This window comes from Labrus mixtus, chromosome 9 (genome assembly GCF_963584025.1).
Source record: "Labrus mixtus chromosome 9, fLabMix1.1, whole genome shotgun sequence".
Lineage (NCBI taxonomy): Eukaryota > Metazoa > Chordata > Actinopteri > Labriformes > Labridae > Labrus > Labrus mixtus.
This window is the reverse complement of record NC_083620.1, coordinates 14,647,149-14,673,569: the sequence shown is the minus strand read 5'-3', so window position 1 is coordinate 14,673,569 and position 26,421 is coordinate 14,647,149. Positions and strand designations below refer to the sequence as shown.

At 39.7% G+C, this 26,421-nt stretch overlaps 1 protein-coding gene across 1 annotated transcript; it reads right to left on the bottom strand.

Annotated features, from left to right (window-relative positions):
* Positions 1-1,031: 1,031 nt before the first annotated feature.
* On the bottom strand, positions 1,032-16,792 carry LOC132979938 (uncharacterized). Its single transcript, XM_061045761.1, has 4 exons — positions 16,780-16,792; positions 16,145-16,222; positions 13,983-14,346; positions 1,032-5,741 (listed from the first exon to the last, which is right to left on the bottom strand). The coding sequence occupies exons 1-4, from the start codon at positions 16,790-16,792 to the stop codon at positions 5,543-5,545; spliced, it is 654 nt and encodes a 217-aa protein (XP_060901744.1). The 3' UTR covers positions 1,032-5,542.
* Positions 16,793-26,421: the final 9,629 nt, after the last annotated feature.

Here is a 26,421-nt window from a genome sequence, read left to right as displayed (position 1 = left end):
TGTAACAGATGTATAGGAGGACGAGGGCGTTGATTAAAAAAATAAATGCAATGATACATTTAAAATTTCTTGTTTATTGACTTCTAACCTGAATTCCCCTGAGCATGAAACCTTCAGGGATATACATTACATCCATACCATCACCTATGAGTCATTTAATGTACTTCCTACTTCTCAGGTTTTTCTTCATCCGTACATTGAGACTAATTATTAAAAGAAAATATAAGTCAGAAGTCCAAAATAATTACAAAACCAACAATAGGGCCACAATGAAAGTGTAATACAAATGTTAACATTTGGACTGTCTGGGTAAGATCCTGCAATTAAGCCAAAAAAAAGACAAAGAAGCTCTTTAAACGTGTTTATTTGTATTGACATTACTATAACTATATTATTATTTATAAACATTAAAGTATACCAGATCTGACAGTATTATTTCAACGGTAACTCTCAAAGATCATTACAAAACATTTCTATAGCAGCTTCATGAGAAATGGACTTAATGCTCATACACAGTTCTTTCCATTTACAGAATGATCGCTTACTTATTGAAGCAAATATAATCAGTGGGGCAGTCACTGTAAATGTCTCCCATTTTAAACATTCAAGGTTTGCTTTATTGGTTCTGTAGCAGTTATTGCCCTTCGTGTTTGTCTTAAAACCAGCATGTCACGGATAGTTGGATGAAATGGAAAACAGATAACATCTCAGGCCTTCTTATTTGGCAGTTCACTCATTTCTGCAAAGGAAACCATTTGCAGCCAAAAATAAATCTAAAGTGAAACTAACTAAATATATTCAAACAGAAGAGGTCCAGCAGGTAAAGAACAAAATTCTGCAAAATTGGACAAAGTGTACAAAGTTGGCGGTTACAATAAAAGCCTTCCCATATGTGAGAGACTTATTTTGAAAAGTCTTAGACAACTCATAATTCTCATTGTACTAAAATAACAAATAAACTGAGAGGTCCACCTGTCCACATTATTTTCCTCTGTCTGGTCTCACACGGGCATAACTGTACATACATATAAAAACATGATAATCTGTCTTTGCTTTGGCTGAACATGACACAGTGGCTGGCTGACTCAGTCTACGACCCTCAGAGTGAGTAGTGTTGTCTTGTTTTCAGTGTATTGTGCTAAAAGTTCATGCCTGGGGCAGAGGCAAGGAGTCTCAGGTATACTCTTTTGCACCTGTTTTTTGTGTGGCTATTTCCTTAACACCCTGTTTGTGCACGTGTAAGCATAGGTGCCTCATTGAATGATTAAAAAAATAGCATACAAAAACGCATCAAATTTATCTTAGATTTTCAATGTGGCTGTCGGTCATTGGTCTGATTGGCATTGAGTCTGTTTAAACTGGACTCAATCAAATAAAAACTTCAGCCAAAATATACAAAAAAATGTATCCCTGTCAACCATCAAGTTAGGCTGAGTATAACACCTATCCATTGGTTATTTGAAAGCTTCAGTTTCTTGCTGTAGATTAGCACTATTTTGGCATAAGTCTGTTGGGTTTATAAGATTAAATATTGATACAAAAACTTCCTCTGGCTGTTTCAGTCTAAAAATATCTGTTTTACTCCTGTTCTTTGAAAATGCATATACATATTATTATATTGGTACTACTTTTGGCATGGCAAGTTAGTAAGACCCTTAGGCTTTCTTTAATTATTTCTATGTGGTTGTAATACAGTTTCTTACAGTTTTTTCATGCATGCTTCAATGTTGCTAATTTTCAACTGAGCCATTAATTAAGCATAAGTAGAGTCAAGCTAAAAGTTATAAATCCTCTGTGAAAGCGTGCTTAGTTACAGTGAATACAAACCATCCAAAAGGTAACCCAAAACTGTTCACATTTTCTATAAAGCATGGGGGACTTCATTTTTAACCTTTCATATTTAGTCACAGCTTATTCATACTTTTTCAAAAGGAGCTTCAAAAGAATGAGGTACCTGAAAACCTTTGCTAGTATCTAAACCTGAGCTAATGAGTTCCTTGTTCATTATTCGCCGCCAATATGTGACCCTGTAGAATTATTACAAAGTGAACCATTATTATATATCCACTACTTTAGGTATATCAAAGTGTATAACAATGTTTGTTGAGCACAGCTGTGGCAGTTTGACAGCAGATTTCTGGCAAAGTAGAGGTTGATCAAACTGTGCTTTTGTGCAAGCTTAAAATGGATTTAGCCCAAACAAATGCCACTGTGCTGTTACCATATGTGACACAAAGTAAAAGGGCTAGTCATATCCTTCCCAGCATGCTGACGGTCGAATCTTGAGGTGTTAAATTAATCTCACGAAGAAAGATTTAGTTGCTAGTGTGTGCTTGGATGTGTATTTTTATCTTTGTGTAGAGCATAAAAAAACAGAACCCAATCATGGCCATTAGTTAGGGTTGATTTTTGGATTTTACTTTACTGCATATAAGCAAGCTAACAATCTTCTTCCTAATTCTGGCATCTCAAGTGGCTAGACGGTGTGTACACAATGACCAGAGAAGGGAAAAGAATATCTTCGCCCTGAAATCCTAAATAGCTTATCTGATACTCCAGAAGCCTTGGTGTTATGTGACCATAGCTGATGGGTTCTAACTGGTAACAGCACGTTGTGTTTCAGTTAAACTCTGTATATTGATAGTGGTTTATTGAATTTGGTATTGGGAGCATTTTGGTTTCCATGTGTCGAGACCACAACAGGCTGAAAGCATCCCATAACCAAAAGTGGTCTTCTGACAATGATTTAGCTTTAATCAAACTCTATACACAGAAAACTGCATGTAAGTGCAATGAAGAATCCCCACTTTTTATTTCTTTCTTCATTAGGATCCCCATTAGCACCATCATACACATTGGCTATTCTTACTGGGGTCCACTTAGAATTGTTTTCTCAACACCAATTCCAATCTAGATTGTAGGGACTGTAAACAAAAGCAACACATATATAACTAAGTCTTGACCAGAATTTCTTTATCACTGACTGCTGGCTACACAGGACGCCCCAGGATTTGGACGATGTTTTGGCAGATGCTCCCAGAGGGCTAACAATAGTTTAACAATAGTAAATGGGTCTCAAGGTTATGTTTCAGGTAACGGAAAGGGGTAACTGAAAATTGTCACTATTTGTCCTCAGGTAAATACGTTTGCAAGTGTCTTTGTGCAAGTGAGACTGACTTAGAGAATAATTACAGTAACCGTAATGTACCTTTTTGAAATGGTCCTCTTTGCTGTTCTGGAACTCAACCCAGCAACCTATTTGTGTCCGGTAAAGCTAATCATTCTTTTTGTTACTTCATCGAGCATTCTGGATGTCATGTACTTATTTAAACCTTCTCTTCATAGAAATATCCTGTCATAACCACAACTGCAGCTATTTTGATGAGTTTTATCCAATGATTTTCCAATGTAGCAATCAGGACTTTTGGGTTTTCTTACAAACCTGTTCCAACAAAACACTCACAGGAAAATGATACTAAGAGTTTACACACAGTTTGACAAGGAATCTTATATACAATTATTATCAAAATCTGAAGAATAATTCTCACAATTCAACATGTAAAATAGTCGTAGATTAAGTGATCAGCCAGGTCAGCTTTGATGTGTCATTCCCCCAGTGCATCTGACTGGTGTTTTAAATGAAAATCTGTGTACTGTATGTGCTTATATAAAAAGTATTGTTAGTATGTGAAATAACAGCAGACAGGCTCATGCCGTTTCAGTTCTATGTTTTCTCTGGTGTTAGCTTGTTAGTGGAGAAGAGAATGACGAGGATAAAGTGGAGGTTCAGGCCAGTCCTCTCTGCTCGCTTGTCAGCTGCATTTAGGTTCGCTCCTCCATTAGAACAGTTCTTCAATCTGAAATTAAATCCACAGTGACATAACGCTCCAGTGGAAATCCTGTTACCAAATCCCAAGGAGATTTTTATGACTTCACCAGTTTCCAGACAGATGCTGATGCCTTGTGATCGCGTTTTACATCCTCTTCTTTCAGACAATCCGTAATGCTTCAGCCTGATTCTTGTGTTGCACCTTAAAAGAACGCTGTCTTGATTTGTGTTACTTTTTCTCAGTTCAACATACTGCCCTCTGTGATTTTGTTCTGTGCCCGGCTTACAGATCCAATCACAGAAACATGACACCAGAAAATAGACCATTATTCTCAGGTACCGACCTTCCACAGGGGGATCTTTGATGGTGTGGAAAGCTGCTACACAGACTGAAAGATCAATACTTTCCAACTCCATGTCTGGCAGTTTTCAACATTTAAAAAAATGTGTAGAACAAAGAGAAATACTATAAAAATGTCAGTCTTTACATCAGGTATTTTGGTCAAAGTGTGGTATATAATAAAGTAATATACATCCCATCATGCACATGTGTGAACTAGCACTGTACCTACAAAAACATTAACCTTAGGACAAAAATGTTTATTAATTAGGTACACTTTCTAAGGTATATTTGGATTATATATAACTCTGTAGGCAAATCTCTTCTTTTTGAATTCTTGGCATCAATGCTTGTGCCTGTAAATTATTTCCTGAGCTTTTCAATGTATCGCCATGTTTTAGGCACAGAACCTTGCCTAGCATATCCTATAATCCCCAACCCATCGAAGAACAAGGGTGTGCTTTGGAACCATATACACAGGTGTTGTTGAACAGCACATTATTGAACAGCTGCTTTTAGTTACCTCTTCACCGATAGTGTCTTGAGGCACATGTATCAGGTGGAGGTGTATATATAGACGAAGACAAGCAGCAGGAGGTTGAGTGCTATGCCAATGACTCCTAGCACAGCCAGGAATCTCTCCTCTGGTGTGCTCAGGTATGGACACATTAGGTCCATGAGAAACTCTTGCAGAATCTCTACAAACTAGAGAAAGTAATATTTAGCAACTGGTGTGAGTTCTTAATTGATTGTGGGTAGATAGGCCTAAGGGTTTCTCCATTGATTACATATAGAAAATTTGGTCTTTGTAGAGTTTAATTCCTCTACTGTTTGGTCAAGTCAACTCAAAGGTGCCCTCTTTGTAAAACCATCATCATAGCTTAAACAGGCAGTGCTTGATTGCTAAAAGACAGAAACCATCAACTTCCACATGTCATTGGAAGATGCACAATCAAAAATGGTCACCATCCATTCAAAGACCCCTGAAATGTCAACTTCTCCTATCTAAGAAGTCGCCTAAATGCTCTGCTCAGGTCAGGATTCATGTGATACTTAGTTATATTGGTATAACAGGCTGAAGAGTGTGACAAATTGCTCAGGTAAGTCAGAGGATTTAGCATAAAACTGTAAGAGAACAGATTCATCCACCTCCTTCTCTGCGCTTTGCAGCAGTCTTTATCTTACGAGCAGAGCTGTCGGAAGGGATAAGCAATGATGCAGGCGTAGATAAATATGGCTACAATCCAACTCAACACACCGCCAATGATCCTCAAAACATTCTGCCGAGTATATGAATACTTAAAGAGGAAGTTGGCAGTGTTTGGGGAGTTGGACCCAATCGTCTCTTGTTCAAATCTTTAAAAAAAAAAACCTTAAGTGACGGACGTATAGATGTAGACAAATATGACCACTAAAAGATTGAGGATGGTTCCAATGATGCCCAGCACGGCTAGAATCCGTTCCTCGCGGTCGTTCGAGTTGTCCTCCTCTCTTGCATGAGAGCTGCAGACATAGCGGCTGCCGGGGACCATGGTTACCATCACAGAACCCCACCCCCACAGGGCGCGACGCCTGGATACAGAGACAAGAGAAGAAAAAAGAGTGAGAGATCCAGAGTTATAGGGGAAGATCAATTTGAGATTAAAGAAGGGTGAGAGACAAATACTAGGAAAAAGCTAGAAATTGTCAGATGCACTCTAACAACTCAAAATACTCTGTTTGGTTCAGACAAGGGACTGGCGCCTATGTAGTGCGTGCAGGAGAGGAATTTGTAATGGTGACTGTGTCTGGGTTAAATCACTACATGTATAAGGATTGTTCAGCAACACAAACACAATAGTGGAAAACAACACAATGACAACTAATGTGAGCAGCAGAGTAAAGCAGTGAAACTTTGCTCAACTTGAATGATGTCATCACTCACTCCAGCTCACTCAAGGGGAATGTTCCAGAACATAACCTGCTTCATTTACACAAGGGCTCGAGCAATTTTAAGAAGACTTTTTTTTTTACTATAGTGGGCTGGGAGGCAAAAGTCTGCCATTCAAATTTAATTTGAATATTAAAATAGTATTGGCCAAACTTTGACTGTCAAATGTTCCTAAAGTCTTTAGTCTCACTTGTCTCTGTTCTGTATAACTTCTCATCTGTCATGATGATGGTGTGGGATCAATGATGTCCGTTAAAAACAAATGAGGTAGGAAAGTGATGAGGGAATCATACTGTCCTCTGAGACAGTTTGGGAGCACAGAGAGTGAGGGAGGTTAAGATAAGGACACTGTATTTTTATCTGTGTGTGTGTGTGTGCGTGTGTGTGTGTGTGTGTGTGTGTGTGTGTGTGTGTGTGTGTGTGAGTGTGTGCGTGTGTGCGTGTGTGTGTGTGTGTGCGTGTGTGCGTATGTGCATGTGTGTGTGTGCATGTCTGTGCTAAAAAAAGAGAATGCCTCGTGGGCTTTGCACAGGATGTGAGATTTCCACTACACTGGACTGTCCACAATTAGGTCCTCTGGTTAGTTATGTGAGTTAATGTTACTGTATCAGTTCATCAAAAGCCCAGTAAAATATAAAACAATACATAAAGTTCTGTAACAGATCATTTCCCAATCCCTTGGAAGAATCAAAGTCTTGATGACTTTTGGTTGAGACAAAATTGAGACTCCAAAGTTCTCTCCTCCCGTCCTCCTTTCATTTATTGTTTGCTCTCACTTGTTGTTCTGGCTTTTTTTTTACTTTGTTGGTGCACTGGGTAAACTTCTTCAACATCCAGCAGCTGTTCTGGCAGCCCAGGGGTGACTGTGAGTGTGTCTGTGTGAGGGACATAGCACTATCTTTGATGCAGCTTAACCATTCAACAGTGTAACGTGATTATTTCCAACCCAATTGGAGGGAATGCATGGCACACCTCAAATCTTAGGGCCTTAAAGGTAGCTAAGAGTAAGTGAGAGAACAATCAGAGAAAAGGAATATACAAGAAATACTTTTCTTTTGCACAATTACCTGTTTTTCTGAAATGCACCCATCCTTTTATTACAAAACTGTAGATAAGTCAACACGTTGAGCCATGACACTAAGATTTACTCTAAGATGATCTAAAGCACAACTGCCCCAAAAATAGCCTACCACCAATATATTGTATTAGTAGTGCAGCAGTGAACTTATCTTAAACTGCTATAGGCAGCTGCCCCAAACGCATATATTGCTGAGCACTGAAACACTTTTCATACAATTCTGTATCTTATGAGGTTAATCAATATAGTTTTAGTTTGAACTTCTGAGAGCACTAACAGCATTTTGAGGAGGTAGTTTTTGGACATGACCATGCATATGTCTTTGTTATTCTTTGTTTGGTGCCTGCATGTGTTTCAATTCCTCTGACTGCCTCTGGCATGCATTGAAATTAAAATGTCTCCATATATGCCTTTCCGTACATTGTGAATGTGTATTCTTATTAAGAGGAAGAAAAGATGTCAGGGTCTTGCTTGCAGCGCCGCACTGCATATTAAGAACAAGCATGATTTAATACTTTAATACACACACACGTGTTGTATATTTCTTACTCATGCATGGAGTTAAGACAAACAACTGCAGCCTTCCAAGATATTTTAAGAACACAATCTCTGTTTCCTTCTACACCTTCTTCCCCTGCCTTCAAGAACACAATCTCTTAATGAACCGCAATAGCTCAAGCGTTCAGTCATTTAAATTAATATTTGATTGCATCTAATTAAAACTCCACCACTTCACCACAATTCTGAATGTTGTGTCTTAGTTTTGTGATAGTGGACATTATTTTCCTCCACTTATCATTGACCACTCTTTTCATTTTCATGAAGTTATTGTCAAACAATCATAAAGGAGGCTGATTGTTGCAAAAGCCGCATAACAAAAAATTATCTTGTTTTGCAACCAACACTGAGGACACAGTGGTGTGTGCAGCGCCGAGCTCCACTGGGGAATTTACCAACGGCTTCCCCGCTCACTGAGCAATGCAAGCCAGTCTGCCCCCTGAAACTCATGCATAATATTCATCATAATTGGTGCAGATAGCTGCTCTGCTTATTTCACTGTCAAATTAATTTATGTAGGGTGTGATATGAATTCCCCACGGATGGTCCATCTGCAGTGCAGTGTACATTACTCGGAAAATCTAGGAGGTTACACTGATTCCCTACGGTGGTAATCTTGCAGAAATATCTGGGATGGAATTATGAGCCAGTTAAATGCATATTTAAAATTACACCACAAACCAAAGATTAATATTCTGCAACATTCAATAATTTATATCGTTCCTGTGAATATAGGGATTTTTGATTGCTCTTTAAATAGTTGCCCTTTATCCATATACTCGTGGTTAAATTTGACTAAAGGACTCTACATTACACAGATTAACAGGACCTTTGTTTATATGTGCAATGATGTCATACATTTGAACTAAGAGGCACAGCTGACTGGCACTTACTGGCTCCTCAAGAAGTCTGTGCTGCCTGGTTTCTTAGCTTTATCAGTGTTTGACTAAGAAGCAAGTCTGCTAGGCTCCACAAGCCCAGATAGATCCTTTAGTCGGAGACATAAACAGCCAGCAGACACTACCAAAATATATTCTAACTCAGTGGGAAACACAAGGTTAAACTAGGTCATTCATTGTAGCTAATGGTCTTTTAAATGGAGCTAGAAATAGATTACAGCTGATCTGTGACCTATTGATATTGATTTCATCATGGTGTAAAACAAATGTACTTCTGCTTAATCCCTGGACGAGATGGAGGTAGATAAGTGTGAAGGAAGTAGGAGTAGGAGAAAGGAGATTAGAAGAGAAGAAATTCCAAGTTTCAGTAAGGAAAGTGAAAACAAGAAAGTGACTTGGTTCGGGATAAAACTCAGAAGCAGCAATAACAAATTCGTTATTGGAGTTTTATAGGATAAAGATGAAGTAGCAAGCTGGATCAAGGTCAAACTTGGTACTGTAAAACTAGCTGGAATAAAAGAAGTGGATTAATTGTTGTTCGCTGTGTGTCACACAAATGAGGAAGGTAATGTCTAAAAAGCTAGACGAGTACCAAGTTGAATGTTTTCCAGTTAGCAAAAGAATTCCACTTAGAGGAGTTGTTGATGGAGTTGTCAATTAGGGTTGACACAAAAAGATTCAAGGAGTGTAACAGAGTCACAGACCCTGCCTCAATGAAACTTGAGATATCATCTCTTTTTAGTCTTCTTTCTCCCCCAACTATTTCGCAGAAGGTGAATATGTTTCATAGAACTTGTTTTTTGCAGTAAGTGAAATAGGGTTTTCGATGTTTCATGAAATATTTGTAGTTTTTTTTTATTAATTAGCATTCCATCTTCTTGTGTAAAGTGTAAAAATTCCATTCCATTGAGGAAACATGATATGTTGAAGATCTGACTTCTCTGACAACAACACAGCAGCCAGTTTGTCCTCCTTCTTAAGTTTCTATTATGGTCCGTAATGGTCTGTATTTGTTTTGACCAGAGACGGTAGGTGGTTTTAAGGCACTCCCACAAAACCGTATTGGATGCCCGATCAGTTTGCCAGGCTAACTACAAAACAACAGGTGTTGCAGTGATGGAAGCAGGCAAGCGAACCGGTTCAGATATAACTGATTACCCAACCAAAAAAGCTTCAGCAGTTCTCTAATAAGCTCCACGACCAGAAGTGGGGTTAAACTACTATAAACATTGGAGATGCTTTTGAAGATTAGAACACATAAAGGTTTCAATACCTATGCAGAGCTGGCTAAACACTGAAGCTAGTGTCTGCAACATGTCAACCTGCATGTTCATCAGCTCTGGGGAGGAGGGGGCAGTGTGAGACAACACTTCCAATGTTTTTTAATTAGGACTGCAGTATCCATTTTTGTCAAAGTTAAATACTGCTCCTTTAAAACCAGTTTTATTTTCTGCAGGCGAGATTGGACAACGTTGAAAACTGACTTCAAAATCTCACAAGCCTATGTAACAGATTGTGAACAGCAGTAGATGATGGTGTCATTGGCATAAAAGTGACATATCTCATTGGACACATTTTTACACAGGTTATAGATATCAATGGAAAATAAAATGGGTCATAAAACCTAACCTTGGGGCACGGCCATTGAGACCTCCGGATAGCAAGAGGTGAATCCTGCCATCTGCATGCATTGCGTTCTGGCTGATGGATAAATGGCAAACCAGGATGATAACTGTTGTGACACGCCAATTTGATGGACGACATTGATCAATAAACTGTGATCAACTGTGTCAAGTATCTTTGACAGATCAATAAACAGGGCTACACATTTTTTCTGATTCGGCACATCAGCCAAAGGTTCTCTCCGCCCATTATTTCCAATCACTCTTCAAGGTGGACATTTCAAAAATAATCTTTTAAAATCCCATGTTGTACTAATTTTCACCTTTCATGTTATCAGTCTCTGTACCCTATAGAGTAGCCTTGCATGATTTCCAGATCAAAAATGAGATATTTGAAGAAATAAAATAGAAGAAATGATGGAGGAAGAGAATGACAGGAATAGGAATATAGAAAGAGAGTGCGAGAGAACCATTAGGGAATGGTAGACTAGACTGTCTCCAGATTATGTAATTATAGACACAGGCAAACACTCATGCACATGCACGCAAGCACCCACACACACACACATACTTGCACATCATCCCATGTGTGCCCTAATATGTTTTTCCTATATGTGCATACATCCCTCATTCATTTTGTAACTTTTGTAACCATTTATTAAAGTGATCATGCTTATGCTCATATCTCACATTTTCTCTATATCCTGACACTGTAACAAACTTGTGACTCCCTTTTATTAACAAGAACAAATACAATGTAGATACATACTCCATTTACCCAAATGTGAGGCTACTGATGCAGTGTTGGGAGGTCAGCTCCAGAACTGAAAGTCCTGAAACTTTTTACTTGAACTGACTGGCACGGACTCTAATGCTGTTAATGGGAAACTGAAGAATGTTTACAGAGTTTTATATTCTTCATTGTCTCAGGTGCACGGTTTTATATTCATGAGCTTTAGTCTTTTGATAGATCACTGTAATCTCTGCATTGTTGTGGAGTTATTCAACATGAAATAAGAAATCAGATTCCTCAAACACATGGTAGTTCAGGTTAGACTAAGTGACATTGGGTTAGCTCAGTGCTTAGTCTAAACAGAAATCCAACACAGTGGTTTCGATTTGTTTTGTTTCGTCTCAGGATAAAGCTTTTGGAACAATTAATATAATTAAGTGTTCCATAGCACATCACCTGCCTACACCTGCCTACATTGTAGTCAGCTGTTCATTGCACCGTCACTGAACCAGCAAAACTAGCTTCCATTGCTCATCCTCTTCACAACAGGTCCTTTAGAGTATTGTTATGAACTGTAAATTGTCAACATTTGAGGTTTCTACACTTCTTAAATGATTTTACTCACCCTCACAGGGTATGAGATATACTATTGCAATCATTGCTACATAATTGCAAAAGATCTTGTCTTCAGCCAATTACGAAACCAATAGATTGTAAAACCTCTTCATTGGGTTTAATGACGGATATATCTAATTGAGAAGTAATGACCATTTCCATTTAAATGATCAATGTCTATGTTTTGATCAACAGAATTCACATTGTAAGCTGGAAGCAACTCGCCTGCCACCGATCCTTCACCACATGGACATACATTTTTCGTGATCTTCCATGACAGTTAGCACGACTTCCAAACATATCTTTTAGAGAAACAAACACTTCGGAGATCAGGTGATGAAGTATAAACCGTGATAAAGTCCTTGTAAGAAGGAGGTTTGGGTTGATGAATGGGTCAAACAAGAGCAAGAGCTCCCACCCAAGAGTTCTGGTCATGAAAATGAATCCTGTGGGGTTACAATTCTGGACTGTATCACAAACTGTATTGAGAGTACAGTTTGTTTCCCGTTTCACATATGGTCAGGAGGTATTCAGAAAAAGAGTGCAGCCATTCAATTTGTCCATGAGGGAGAGAGAAGTAAAGGAGATGCTTTGTGCTGTAATCAAATCATTGTAGATTGAGTTCTCATGTTTGACAGACTGTAATGAACCCTACTCATACTCCAAGCCATTTGATCATTGGAATCTTAAACAATATAGTAATAATGTCAGGGAAAATTTAAACAAATTGAGTTCTATGTGGCCCCCTGTGTCTATCAATTGTTCAAACAGTAATGATCAGGGAAAGGAGAAATTGCAGGTATTGACTGAGGCAATTGATCGGTAGTGTTATTGACTCCACAGAAAGTCTCAATCAATAATCTTACAGTTTTTGTTGTAACGGACACTGTTCAGTGTTTGCAGAAATCAATTACACACAAAATCTTTTGTTTGGGGACCACAATTAAGAAATAATCACCAACTGTCTGTTACCAAAAAGGCAGGTTTGAAATGTAAAAAAGAAACATGCATCTCTTAAATGCATTCACATTGTTTAAACTTGTATCTCTTTTTTACACACTCTGTAAAACACACACATGCACACAGAGCTGATGAGCACAGTGACGGTGTGGGAACCAGATCCGTATGACACTCGAACCTTACACAGCCTCATTATGAGCTCAGCTGGCCAGCGCTGCTAGAATACGAAGCCAGCGGCCATGAAGCGACTGTCACATCTCCTCAGCCACAGCCTCGCTTCCTCGATGCTTGTGCATGTGTGTTTTTATGGTGTGTGTACATGTGCCTGAGCGTAAGGAAGAACCAGAGAGGGAAAGAGAGAATGGGGGGGGGGGGGGGGGCTAACTGTAAGGCAGAGTGGCTCCATATATGTGCTGTATTCATGACAGCAGGAGTGGAGAGTCAGTACATCAGTGTGAAGGAGAAAGTGTGAGAGACAGTATGTCTGTTTGCTGAGATTCAGCTGGCTTACACTAGAAACGTGCACTTTTCCAAGAGATAATTAGAATATGACGGATTTGAATTTTCAACTCAATATATTTTAAGGGTTGTGTCTCATGAAAATAGATCAGTCTGTAACAAATGTAGGGCTTCTGCGCCATAAAATAAATCCTGTAAAACACGAGGAGAGGCATACACCTGCAGAATGCATGCATGTGCTGCCAGAATATCAAACCTGTAAACCACAAGCCCCAATCACTAAAAGTGTTCCTCTCAATCATGCAGAGGCAGAAATGATCATATCGACAGGGCCAGATGTTCATATATATCATCACTGATTTCAGCTTCAGACTTTTACATCTCATGGAATCTAATTGTTTTTTGTAGGGAAGTAAATGTGCACAAGTCTTGATATGCCAGATGTTACAATATAGACAATAGTTTTGGTAATCAGTACAATTCTGTTCCCCATATAAGAAACAATTGAGGTGTTTGACGGGCATCATGTGATTTAGAAACCATCAGTTGATGTTGGGACACGACTGCAAAGAATTATGGGAGCAGACACACTGCGAGATTAAAGCATGTTGTTCTACAGCATAACACTACAACAAATGAATGTATATTTGGATGAACATGTCTCTGTTTATGGGCTTGATGCAGTTAGATACAGGTGCCAGTTTGGATGTCATGTGACTAACTGGGCACCCTATATGACCTATAGTGTGAATCAGTGGGTGAAAACATCACAGACGCACTGGACCCATTCATCATAATGTGTTTTATTTTCATACTCCTGAGTCCCCTAATTGACATTTCACCTTTGACCTTGGTGAACCTCCTGAGGGACTATGATGCTTGTATCCAATGTACACACATGACCATGCACATTGACACATATGGCAGCCGCAAGCACACATGCAGAATCATGTACTCACCACACATTGCACCAGGGGGCCAGCCAGTAGCTCAGATCTTTCTTCTCTTTATCCCAGCATGTTGTCAGTTTCTTCTTCTTCTGCTCCTCTGTCCTACTGGTTCCTTTCACCTCCCTCTTCTTTTCCTCCCTCTCCTCCGCCCCCTCCCTGTCCCCCCTCTCACCGCTGCTGTTCAGGTCCAGCTCTGTCGCCGGTGGGCAGAATCCAGGCGACAGGCACACGCACACACACTCACGCGGCTGCGAGTGAAACTTTGAAAACGCACTGAGAACACAGCTGGGTTCAAAGCTTGGCGAAAACACACAAACACACTCACACACCTCTACAGAAACACAAGCAAACACAGACGAGCTCCTCGACAGTCCTTACACCCCCATTCTGCCTCAAATACACACACACATGCAGCTGGTCTATCCGCAGCTGAATGGAGACGGTGTGTCTTCCTCAATATTGTGGTGTGAAATCTGGGATTCAGATCGATCTAAAGGCAGGCTGCATTTCTTGATCGCATTAAGTTGGAGAATCAGCCGTTGTGGATTAATGAGTCATGGAGACAACCGCTGAAATGTACATCCTGCTTTCACTCAAAGCATCCTTCTTTTAGATCCACAGTTACATATCCACAGTTACATTTCTTTAAGACATGATAGGAATCTCCTCCTTGCAAAATAAGATATACTGTAGACTGTTTTAATCAGTCCAAGATCAGAGATGTTATTGAATGTTTGTCTTTTCTCTTTCTTGGCAGTAATGTCAAAGCCGGTACAACAAATCCATCCAAAATAGATTTCTTCATTCATCAGTCGAGGTTTTTCTTCTGAAAAAGAAGAAATCGTCCTTGTCTTCATGTGATCTCAGCAATCTTTCAAACGTTAATTTGCTCCTTTCCATATAAGATGTGTGTCCAGTTCTTCCCCCTGTACTCATTCCACTTTCCCCAAGAAATTGCACAGCTGGCCAAGAAGAGAAAAACCTCCAGGAGGCAGGCAGCGTCTTGCCTAATTTGTCGGTCTTCTCTTAATGTGGAGCAACATTTCAACTTGACCACACTCGGCTGTCATCCGACGCACTTTACAGCTTGTCTATTTCTTTGCAAAAAAAAAAATCCCTCCGAATAAAAATCAGCTGTGGTTCTTCCCTCTCCGTGGTGCAAGGAGCGGGCTCTTTCCAAAGTGGCCTGTCAGCATCAATATTTAACAGGAACGTCCTGCTGTGTTGCTGTCACACTTAAAAGTTTCCATGTCCCTGTCATTGTGCGTCGAGGACATGTTTCTTTGGTCTGCACAGTTTCCTTGTGATGTTCCTTTTTTGAAGCTTTTAGCTCACTGCTGTGATGTTAAATGTTGCTGTGATATTTTCCGAATTTGTTCCTTACATTAATGTTCTTCTTTCTTTGTCTCTGCTTAACCTCAATTCTTGCCACACTTTTCTGTCTTCTCTGTGGTCAACCTTCTTGAAGCTTCATTTCTTGTATGCGTTCCCTGAGGCGAGGTATAGTCACTCAGGACTTTCTCCCCTGCAGCTCCTCAAGTGTTTTTTTCATTATCCATGTCCTTATGTCCTTCACTCTTTTCCATCCACTGTCCAGCCTGCAGATCATCTTTCCTTGGCCATCTTGAGCAAAAACCGTCCAGTATATTTCACACAGTGTGGCTGCTTCTGCTCCTCATCCTCTCCTTCGTTCGTCAGATGACTGCTCAGTTCGACTAAAGTCCTCTTAATTCCTCCTGCCTCTTCTCTCTCATTGTTCCTCTACCTCTCCTCTTGCATGCAGAACACACACTCTTCTCGTTGCTCTGCTCTGAGTCATACCGCTCTCTCTCTCTCTCTCTCTCTCCTCCCTTTTGTCCTTCCAGAAGCTTACTAATGTTCCTCTGATTTTTTTGTCTCTTTAACAGCACATCAGGATCTGTCGGTTTTCATAGCAGGTGCAACCATGACGCCTCAGCATCCTGCAGAGACGACCTGAAGGAGGACCTGTGGATGGACAGTCAAGCAGAGAGACACAAGGAAAGAGAGGGACACACATCCCCTTTATTGCATATGCTCTTTGTCCTCATGCTAGCCTACAGGTGGTTTCTTCTCTCCTCTATTGACAGAAAAAGAATCTTTTCTCATGCCGGGATCATTGGTATTTCCTTTTTTCTTCTCTCTTCTTTTACCCTCATTTGTTGCTTCTTCTTGTTTGTCACAGTCCGGGAAAACGAGACAAAGAAAGCCCAAGCAGTGGTAAACGCTCCCTGAAAACAAAAACAAAAAGAACAGTAGATTCTCTGTGAGGGACAGAGAAGGATATGTGGAGATGAATAAAAGAAGAAGAAAAAAGACACCCTCAGGATCTGTAGAAGTGATAGCAGAGGGGATATGAAGGGAGGAGGAGGAGAAGGATGATGAAGAAGAAGGGGGAGGTTGTGGAGAAAAAGCCTCTGTGGGTGGAATGGATAGATGATTGTAAGATGGATATGGAGTGAAGTGAGAGGAGGAGCTTGTCGGATCGGGGGAGAGGAATGAAAGGAGGCAGAATGGACGGATGGAGAGTTAGATGGTTGAAAGAAGGATGGACATGTTAATGGATTTATGGCTGGACAGATGAACGCTTTGACAGGGTGACTGCTCCTCTATGACATCCAGGAAATCTCTGATGCAGCTGTCATGGGAGAGAAAAGGCCCCTTCCAGTCTTTGTGAAACGATATTAGAGTTTAGAATTAAAAATACATGTATTTCATTTAAATGTATGCTGTTTCATATTTTTAACTGTGTGGGGATCCTGCTGCTTCCCTCCCTCTTAATTTCTACCTCTCTCATCCATTTTCTCCATCCCTCTGTCTGCTCCTGCAGCCCCTGTCTGTGCTGTCACTAAAATGCAGCATCCCCCTTCCCTCCCTCCTCCACCTCCTTTCTCCTGTCTCTCCCTCAATGTTTCCCTCATTTTCCTCTCTCCCTCCCTCTCTCTCTCTCTCCCTCCCTCTGCTCATATTCTCTCTGTATTTGTCCTTCTCTGCTTCTATCTCCCACACTCTCCCTCCATCTTCTCTCTCTTCCCTGAACCCCACCCCAGCCCAAACCTCTGTTCCCATTTTTTGATCACAACATCATCACATCTCCACCTCTGTCTCTCTTTTTCTTCTTGCTCGCTTTTTATCCCCCCACCCTTCACTCACTGGGAGAAGCTTCCAGAACAGAGTAGCTAGGCTTGTGGAGAGTAAAAGCTCTCAGGACATGCAAACCCCATTCATAACCTTGCCACATGAATAATACACACACATTACATCCATATTTTCTCGTATGCATGCACATGTGGAAAACACACACACACACACACACACACACACACACACACACACACACACACACACACACACACACACACACACACACACACACACACACACACACACACACACACACACACACACACACACACACACACACACACACACACACACACACACACACACACACACACACACACTTTCTCCATCTGGCTGTCAGAAACAAAAACACATCAGGCTGAAAAACAAACCTACAGCAAGGTTTTTGTTATGCATGCATACCTGAGCACCATGCACAGTGCAGACACACCACACATCGAAAGCATCAGTGTTGGAGCTTGTTTTTCGCTGTGTGAAACCCCTCAATTAAAGATTGAACAAAGAATATGTCTAGTGCCTGTACACATGGCACACGCACACCCACACACAAACACACACAAACATAGTGGGAAGAGGAACCTTCTCATTTGAAATGGAAATTCAGTTTGACAAACAGCGGCCGAGTCATTGCACAGATAAATGAAACATCAGCTCCATTTTGTTTGTGTGACCAGAGAAAGAAAGAACAGGGGAAGATAGATGTGTGTCACTGTGCATTTTGTTTGTTTGGATGTTTCTGTTGCCATATTGGACATTTGTGCCTAAATGTCTAAACTATTTGCAAGTCTATTATATTGTCCTCTGTGTGTGTGTGTGTGTGTGTGTGTGTGTGTGTGTGTGTGTGTGTGTGTGTGTGTGTGTGTGTGTGTGTGTGTGTGGTTTTTCTTTGCAGTGTGAATGTGTAGCTGGTAAGAGCTGTCCTTTTGGCCTCTAGCATCACCCAGTGCCACCATCTGTGCTGACAGCCAGATGGGGAGGGTATGAGTATGCCCGGATGTGTATGCCCACATGTGTGTGCGCGCGTGTGTGTGTGTGTGTGTGTGTGTGTGTGTGTGTGTGTGTGTGTGTGTGTGTGTGTGTGTGTCAATGAATGTGGAGGAGACATTTTATTCTTATGTTATTCTAATTTTATTTGAGTGAACTGATTTGAGATCTTCATTGGTTTTGCTACTAATGGGCCATAATTGACCAAACGCCTGCTACAATTAGTGAATCACCACCATGATGTCAAGTTAACCAAAATGTCTGCAGTATAATACATAAACTAGAAGACATCACTAACAAAGACGCTCAGTTGAGGTGCATGCAGACTAATTTTGATCATTTAGTTTAGAAGGAAAAGCAATGCCAGTGTGCATTAAGCTTTATGTAGTTGTCTTAATTACCTAATTTCCTCCTCTCAAGTTAATTTCTCTTTCAGTCTTTAGTTGGCAGCCCAAATAAAGACTGTAAATATTAATGGATGAAGCCTGACGTCACCCATCTGTTACTGCAGGGGGCTTCGGGAAAGCCTTTCGTGGCGGTCGCCATGCTGGAAATGTTCACTTTCAGTCAGCCTAACGACAGGCTAAGAGTTGACGTTGAGGTGGGTTTTAAGGCTCTTGTTATATCGCCCACTTGCCCACCAATCAAGTCAGACACACGCCTGATTATGCATAACTCGTATCCCTCATCAAATCAAAATGGAAGAGTTATTTTAAAAAAATACCCTGTGCCCATGATAATACGAATAAATCAGACCCAAATAATTGTTTTAATCTGTCTGTAAACATGTTCATTTCTGCAGTAAAAACTGTCATTTTTGAATGGGGTGTCTATGTGACTTCCAGGTCTCTTGGAGCCAGGCTCAATTGCATTTCTGCATTGGCTTCATTTTTCAACTCTGGGGGTTGCTATTTGAGCCTGAATCAACAAACTGCACTGTGGTTGAATGTCCTACAGAACCAGTCAAGTTGCTGTTTATATTTTTAATAATTATTCAGAAGGAAGAACAGAAAAAATAATTAAATACAGTATTTGTATTTGTATGTACAGTGTTTGTCAGGTTACACTGACAGTGTTCAGAGAAACATTTTACAGAGGAGTAAAAGAGGACAGAAAGAGATTACATGTTGATTCTAGATTAGTGATCTTGATTTTTTTTCTTTTGGCCACCAAATTCCAATTTGCTCCTCTTTGAGTCTTAACTTATATTAGTGGGAAAGCTGATGAGAAACACAAGTTTACACAAATGGCCCAGATTGATTTACAGTTGTAGCTAATACGGATGGATTAAATAAATAATTTGCAAGAATTTAGATTCATAGCCAAAACATTTTTTTGTGACCCTCAATGTTGGCTTCTGACAATCAACAGCCAAGTGGATGGGGTCTGTTGGATCACAGTGACCTCGATTCTTGACCTTAAACCAAAAAGAATCGAAACACTCAATCTTTGATTCCCTGTTGGCATTTCTGCCAAATTGAAAGTTATTCCTTTAGGTGTTCCTGAGTTATTTCATTCACAAGAATGAGACAGAAAGACAGATGGACAACCCACACACATAATGACTTAGGTCACGGCCATTACTGGTGCAGAGGAATAAAAACTGTCATATCAATAAAGAGAAGACAGAGGCCCAAGGCTACACTTTCTAATGTCAATAAAGCAAACCCTATCCCGACACCAGCAATGAAACCTGTTATAGCCAGTCAATCATTTTCATAGCCCCATGTGGTAAATTCAGCAAATGTACAAAAGTCAATATTTATTTAAATAACTACCAGTATCTGATGTTTCAAATCATCCTTTTCAATATGATTCAGACTTCAATATAAAGTATAAGAATCATCTTTCAGTGGCCAAAACAAATTGATACTCTAAACTGTTTTGTAAGACATTTGGTGACTGGTTAAAATAGAGCAAAATTTCAGAATAATAGCGCTTTCATACAGAGATTAACTAGCTACTATTTAAATGTACAGTCTGTATGTCTCTGTCCACTATTCAATATAAACATCTGTTGTTTCTTCCGCTGAGAAGGAGAAGACGAGCACCAAAGAAGAAGAGTGTGTGGTATCATAAAATCATCAGGTCAAGACAGGATTTGGTGGAGTTTAGTCTCGTCGAGGAGTTGCAGCTTTCACAACAGCTTCATGACCGGAAGATTGAGGGTGGAAAGATAGGGGATGAAGGGATGAAGGGAAGGGTAGTAGGGAAGGAGGCATGAAGGAGAGGGATGTAGGTAGGTGGTGTAAGAGTCAGCGTCAGAGGAATAGGAGTGATTAAGGCGTGCTTAAATACTTATAAAATGGAAACGGGTTGTGTTTGAGACGTGGTCTATGCTTCTGAACTGAAGTTTCAAAAATATATTTATGAAATGGTATCTACTGAACAGTCTTAATAACAGTTTTGTCAGGACTTTTGATGACCATTTGACTGTGACAAACTACGGTTTGATAAGTCCTCCTTTAGCTTTGCCCCAAAGTTTTTCCACAAAAAAGACCGGATTAACTGGGAGAGATTCAGCTGTACTGTGGCACTTGTAACACCTCATGATAGCTCACAGTTGCCTCTATATTACCTGTTATGTTGACTGGCGGGGAAGAGAAATCTGCACAGATATATGAACTGTCGTGCCAATGCCTACAGAATATGTCTCACGTCTCTCTCAGTAAAATTTCTGTCTCTCTGGTGTCTGTTGCATCATTCATCTATTTAGGGGCTGAATGCCAAATGTACTTCAGTGCCAAGTACGTCACATCAAGTCAACATAACTGCACACTCCATTTCAAAGGCTCCTGCAAATGGGACAGAGGAAAATATCTTACCATACTGGATATCTTTACCTTACTTTTTGACTGCTTTTCTGAAAGTCTGCTTGAAGGCTGATTCTACTTAATTTTTGCTAATCCTGCCAGGTCTTTATTTACTTTAGGCTTGACTGACTGTGACTGAGGTCACTTTTAACTTAACATGTCTTATAACTGAGTCTTCATTTGTATCCTAAATGCTTTACAGTGAACAGCATTTCACAGAACCACGGGCAGAAGAGCATCTGCTTTTCTGGTATACCTATTCTCTTAAGGCCCTGACACACCAAGCAGACAGCAAAGAACTAGTGGCGACATAGGCCGCCTGTGGTGTCGCCTCACATCACGGCCAAAAAGTTGCACTAGAACACACCGCAAAGACTACAGCCGATGGCTAACCACCACGTACATTCTGCACTTGTGTGAGGGGCGCCGGTAGCTTGTTATCATAGGATATGAGAAGACCATTTTCACACTGCTGTCGCGTAGCCTACTAATCAAGAATAATATCTGATAAAAAGTTTTAAATGGCACTGGCGTTGTCAGTCCTTGGTCTTTTAGTGGAAAAAGAAAAGAAGAGGCGGAGGCGACAAATAAGGAGAAACCGCACTAATGTGTGAAAGCATGGATACTACAGCGGCAGGCTCAAGGGGCTTTCCCGAATCTGTGGGAAAGATAACATTTACATTTACTGAGATAAATGAAACCTGCAGAACAGCCAATCAGAGAGATTTCTTTAACTGACCGCCGGTGCCAATTCAACATGTCAAATCGGGAAATAAAAGGGCGAAGGGGGCCAACGGGTAACGACGGTGCTGGGAAAAAACGCAAAAACTAGGCGCGATAACCGCTCACCGACGGCCGACGATCTCCTTGGTGTGTCAGGGCCTTTATATGCATAACTTTTCACATATATATTTTATTGTAACATAAACAATCTTGGAAACACACAAAAACCACATTTCGTTGAAGGTTGATGTCTTCCTACAGATTGTTTGGATAATCCTGCAAAAGGTTCATTCAGTTTTTTCACTCTTATTGTACAGAGTCATGGTAAGTTGCTCATCATAGTTTTTTTTCTCACAGTGTAGTTTGTTGGTTCTGGGTAGGTTTTTGCTAACCTAGCCCTTTAAACCCACTTCAAGCATGTGCTCTCATCTTTCTCATGGAATTACATTCACAGTTAGGTCCAATGTTAACATCCAGTGTCAGTGAAGTACTGATTGTAGTATATCTGACTTAAAGACTGGCTTTTGGGGTCGCAACATGACGCTGAGATTAGAATAAGTTTTAATGACAAAGAGAGTAATCTAATAATGACGTAAAATCATCTTCAAAATAGTAGTTGAACCTGTAATGTTTTAAAGATGGCAGTATGATACAGACAGATATCATGAGGATGTAACTACTTCTGCCTTGATTTTGTGATGTAAAGATTGTTTATTGCCATAGAATAAGATTCCTCATTCATTCACCAACTGTACAAAGAATAGGGGGGACACACAGCAGAATTGAAGCGGTCCTCATTTCTAATGAATACAGCACAGGAGTCTATTTTTTGTGATTCGATGTGCTACTTAAAAAAAGAAGGAGGGACACTTTGAGAAAAAGAACAGAAAGAGCAGGCAGACAGATAATGAGGAAATCCTGACACAGGCTTTTTCTGGCTGGCTGCAGACTCACACACAGAGGCAGCAGATATACTTATTTTTGCTCATTTCAAAGTTTCCTGCATCATTACGCAGGTCAGGCTTTTGCTTCATCTTTCTTTCTCTCCTCCCCTTTTTTTTTATAAACCCAAGCCCAGAAAATAGATGGAAAATGGAATTTATCTTCCTGTGATTAACTCAGAAATAAAGAGACAGTGTGAGAGAAGGAGAGCTAAATTAAGAACAAAAGACAAGACACCAGAGGGAAGTATTTGTGTTTCTCTGGTTGTGTGTGTGTGTTTGTTTAAGCAGGGATACCGTGTGCATGCTGGAATGTGTTTGTGTGCATCTTTAAAAAAGTCCTTATGAAACCCATAGACGAAACCGCAGGCTGCTTAATTCAGTTTTTCTGGTTCAGTTCAGTCCTCCCACTCTTTTCTCTTCTTTTCCTTCTTAGTTTAGTTTGTGATGGAATGAATTCATGGGGCTACTTTAAACACTTTTCACTTTGAGGGGATGATAAGGAAAGGATTCATTGTAAAAAAAAAAAAAAAAAAAACATTACTTCAGATAAAACAGTCATGATGTATCTTAATATGTAGAATAAGCTTTCATCTCCCCAATGTGACTTTCAAAATGTTAATTTTGTGAGTCTTTTTGACTCTTATCTAGGGATTCAGGGATTTACATAATCTTAATCAGAAACAGGTCCATGAAATGAAATTAATGTCAACTGTCTGCTGTCAAAGATTATCATTATTTTTTTTTAAGAGTCATTTAAAGCATCTCCATTTCACTCTCTGCTCTAACTTTAATATATTAGTGTATGCCTCTTTATTTGTCTCATGTATAACAGCATAGAAATTGTGACAGAAATTGTATTTCTCAAGTTGTAAACATTGGATACTTTACATTAACTATAGAGCTCTCTGACTATATAACTGAAGTATCATTATAATAACTGTAAAAATACAGCATGTGTGTACGCACATGTAAACATGAGTTTCACATTAAACATGATAATGTACATGTGTTATCATCCATAAATCTGTCAACGGCAGCTTTTATAAATCTCACAGAGTTATAGCTCTCCCCTGTGTTGATATGTGGGACTGCAATACTGGATGGTAAGAAATGTATTTAAATCAGCATTTTAATAAATACATTGCTCTGCTTGTTTTGGCTGAGGTTTAACCCTGGGATCACAAATTGGCTACATGATTTTATCCCTGTTGAAAATGAGCAAGGTTTCAAGTTCAGAATGAGGATTCCAAGAAGTCTGACAGACCATTGCACATTTTCAATAACAACATCCATGTGCATTTCAGGCTACATTAAAGATGCTAACCAAGAGAGCTAAACATGTTAGTGTTGGTCACTGAATCTGCATCCTCTGCTGAACACATTATGCCGATCAGCAGGACTCACCCTCTGCTTTGGAGAAGCTTTTTAAGTTAGAGGATATACATGGGGTAGCACTTTAAATTAAGGTCACAATATTCACTAGTATTCATTCATTAGTGTATACATGGCATGGTCAACTTGAACAATAATTATCTACTCAAAACAACCCCCCTGTGGTTTTAAGTTAACACAGGATAGAACAGATGGGGCCAATTTGTCTTCAGAAAGATTTGGTCGTAAGAATTTGTCTAAGAACATCAAGAGTAACTGAATAAAAAAAATGCACATTTTTACAATAAAAAAATACTTGAACATGAAATCTAATTTATAAACTCTTCATGAGGGGATGATGTACTATAGTGGCCTCTTAGGTTCTTTGCTGGCTGTTCTTTTCTTTGTGCTTCAGGTGGAGTAGTTGTGACAGAGTCCTCATTGATGAACAGCAAGAGTTGCTCCTTGTGATACAATTCTAAGAACATTCTTAGAATCTTTACATTTTCTAAGAATTTCTCCCTCAAAGTTCAGACTAAATCCTTGTTATTCACAAAGTGTCTTAGCCCTTAAGAGAGCTCCTCAGGTGTAAATCTGTTAGGAGTAGTGAGGAGGACTTTTAACAGGCTTAAGAGTTTCTCAGGGTGAGGAGAAAATGGAGAAAGGTTCTCCAAACACTACATGAAGAATAATATTTTTTTGAATCATAGTTGTGCAGAACAGACAAAATGATCTGTGCAGACATTTCAAGCCAACAATGACTTTTTCAGTGCAAAGTGAGACATGCATGTTGAGACTGTCTACATGTGCTCACCTCCACAGGTGCATCCAATTTCTAATTAAGTAACAATCAGCAGGTGAAGAAGCTGCTGCACAAGTGGACATGCGATTTCAAACATCTTGAGGGCTTTATACTTTTTACAAATTATCACACAGATGCTAATCCCATAGTGTTCATAATTACACAATGTCTGACTAGATTCTATGTTTGACTTTTATCCTCATTTTTTTTCGATAGACCAATCACAGCTTGTGAAAAAATGTGTCATACCTAGCAACGGGGGTCGACCACGTCTCCTCACTTAGATAAAAGTTTCTGTCCATTCCTTGCTCGCAGTTGCTCTGAGAATGTTCCTAAATCACTCCTAGGCTAAGGGTGCATTCAAATTGTCTTTTTTGCTTAGGAAGGTTCCTAACTGACTGAAATGACCCGGAACCAATTAAGTGGCGACCATGATAAGAACCGTTCAAATTCTCTAGAAGCTAAGGAAAGGTGCGTCAATGCTTCCTTTATAACCTCCTTTAGCATAGGATACACTGGACTATCCTTTACGAAAGGAGATGAGATATGCTGTCCCACAAATCCTTGCGGCCGCAACACATAAAGCGAGTCCTGCATCCGACCGTTTATGAAAATTAACGATGACTGTGGAGGGACGCAGATCATATAAGGGACATTTTTAGCCAGATGATGTTTTATTCAACATATTTCATTCACTTAAGAATGCTTTGTGCATTTGTACATTTGTATGCTTAAAACATCATGTTTATGTATATCTTGCATAAATGTAACGATTAATTTCATACAATCATACTTGTTTTGGATGAATGTTGATTTATGAGTGGACAGGAAGGTGATGGTTTCACTTTGGTTACTCGTTTGGTAGCCTATATGCCTTTTATTTCAATTCATTGTGGTAAGAAAACCATGCTGAGCTCTCTTCATCAATATCAGATAAATTGATCATGTTCACTATAAACCAGAGTTAGTTATTTTTAATTAAGCTACAGTCCTTTGGGGTTGCATTGAAAAATAATGTAATAATTTCGTATTAATTATGCAAACAAATGAAGATATTTTCTGAACAGTAACACATGAAGGGTTCTAACCATCTTTTTTAAATGAAACGAGACTGCCTCCCTCTGGTCTGGAGCAGAAGTAAAATAATATGGCATTAATTGTGTTACAGTGTTTGTGAACAAAAGAAACATAGATTTGATATAACTTGTTGTTTCCTCTATAATAACCATATATGTTAATATTTCACCAGAGAAACTGAGAGTTGGTTAACTGCATGCTATCACCTGTTCCAGTCCCCCTGACCTTCCTGACTGACTCACAGGAGCCTGTTTCGGCTTCGAAATAAGACTCACACAGTTCAGGTCAAATGGAATTCATAGGAAGACTCAAACTGACTTACACTTAGCAGCAATACTGTATATGACAGTATGTATCTATACTGACAAAAACACCTAGAGACATGATGTTAAAACACACACACACACACACACACACACACACACACACACACACACACACACACACACACATGCATAAGCCGTACATTCATTCATGTCATCGTGTATGACTGAGCTTTATGTTACACCTTGTTACATTTATGTTTAATGCTTAACAGCACATCACGTATCAGAGGTGTTGGCTTTTCTTTA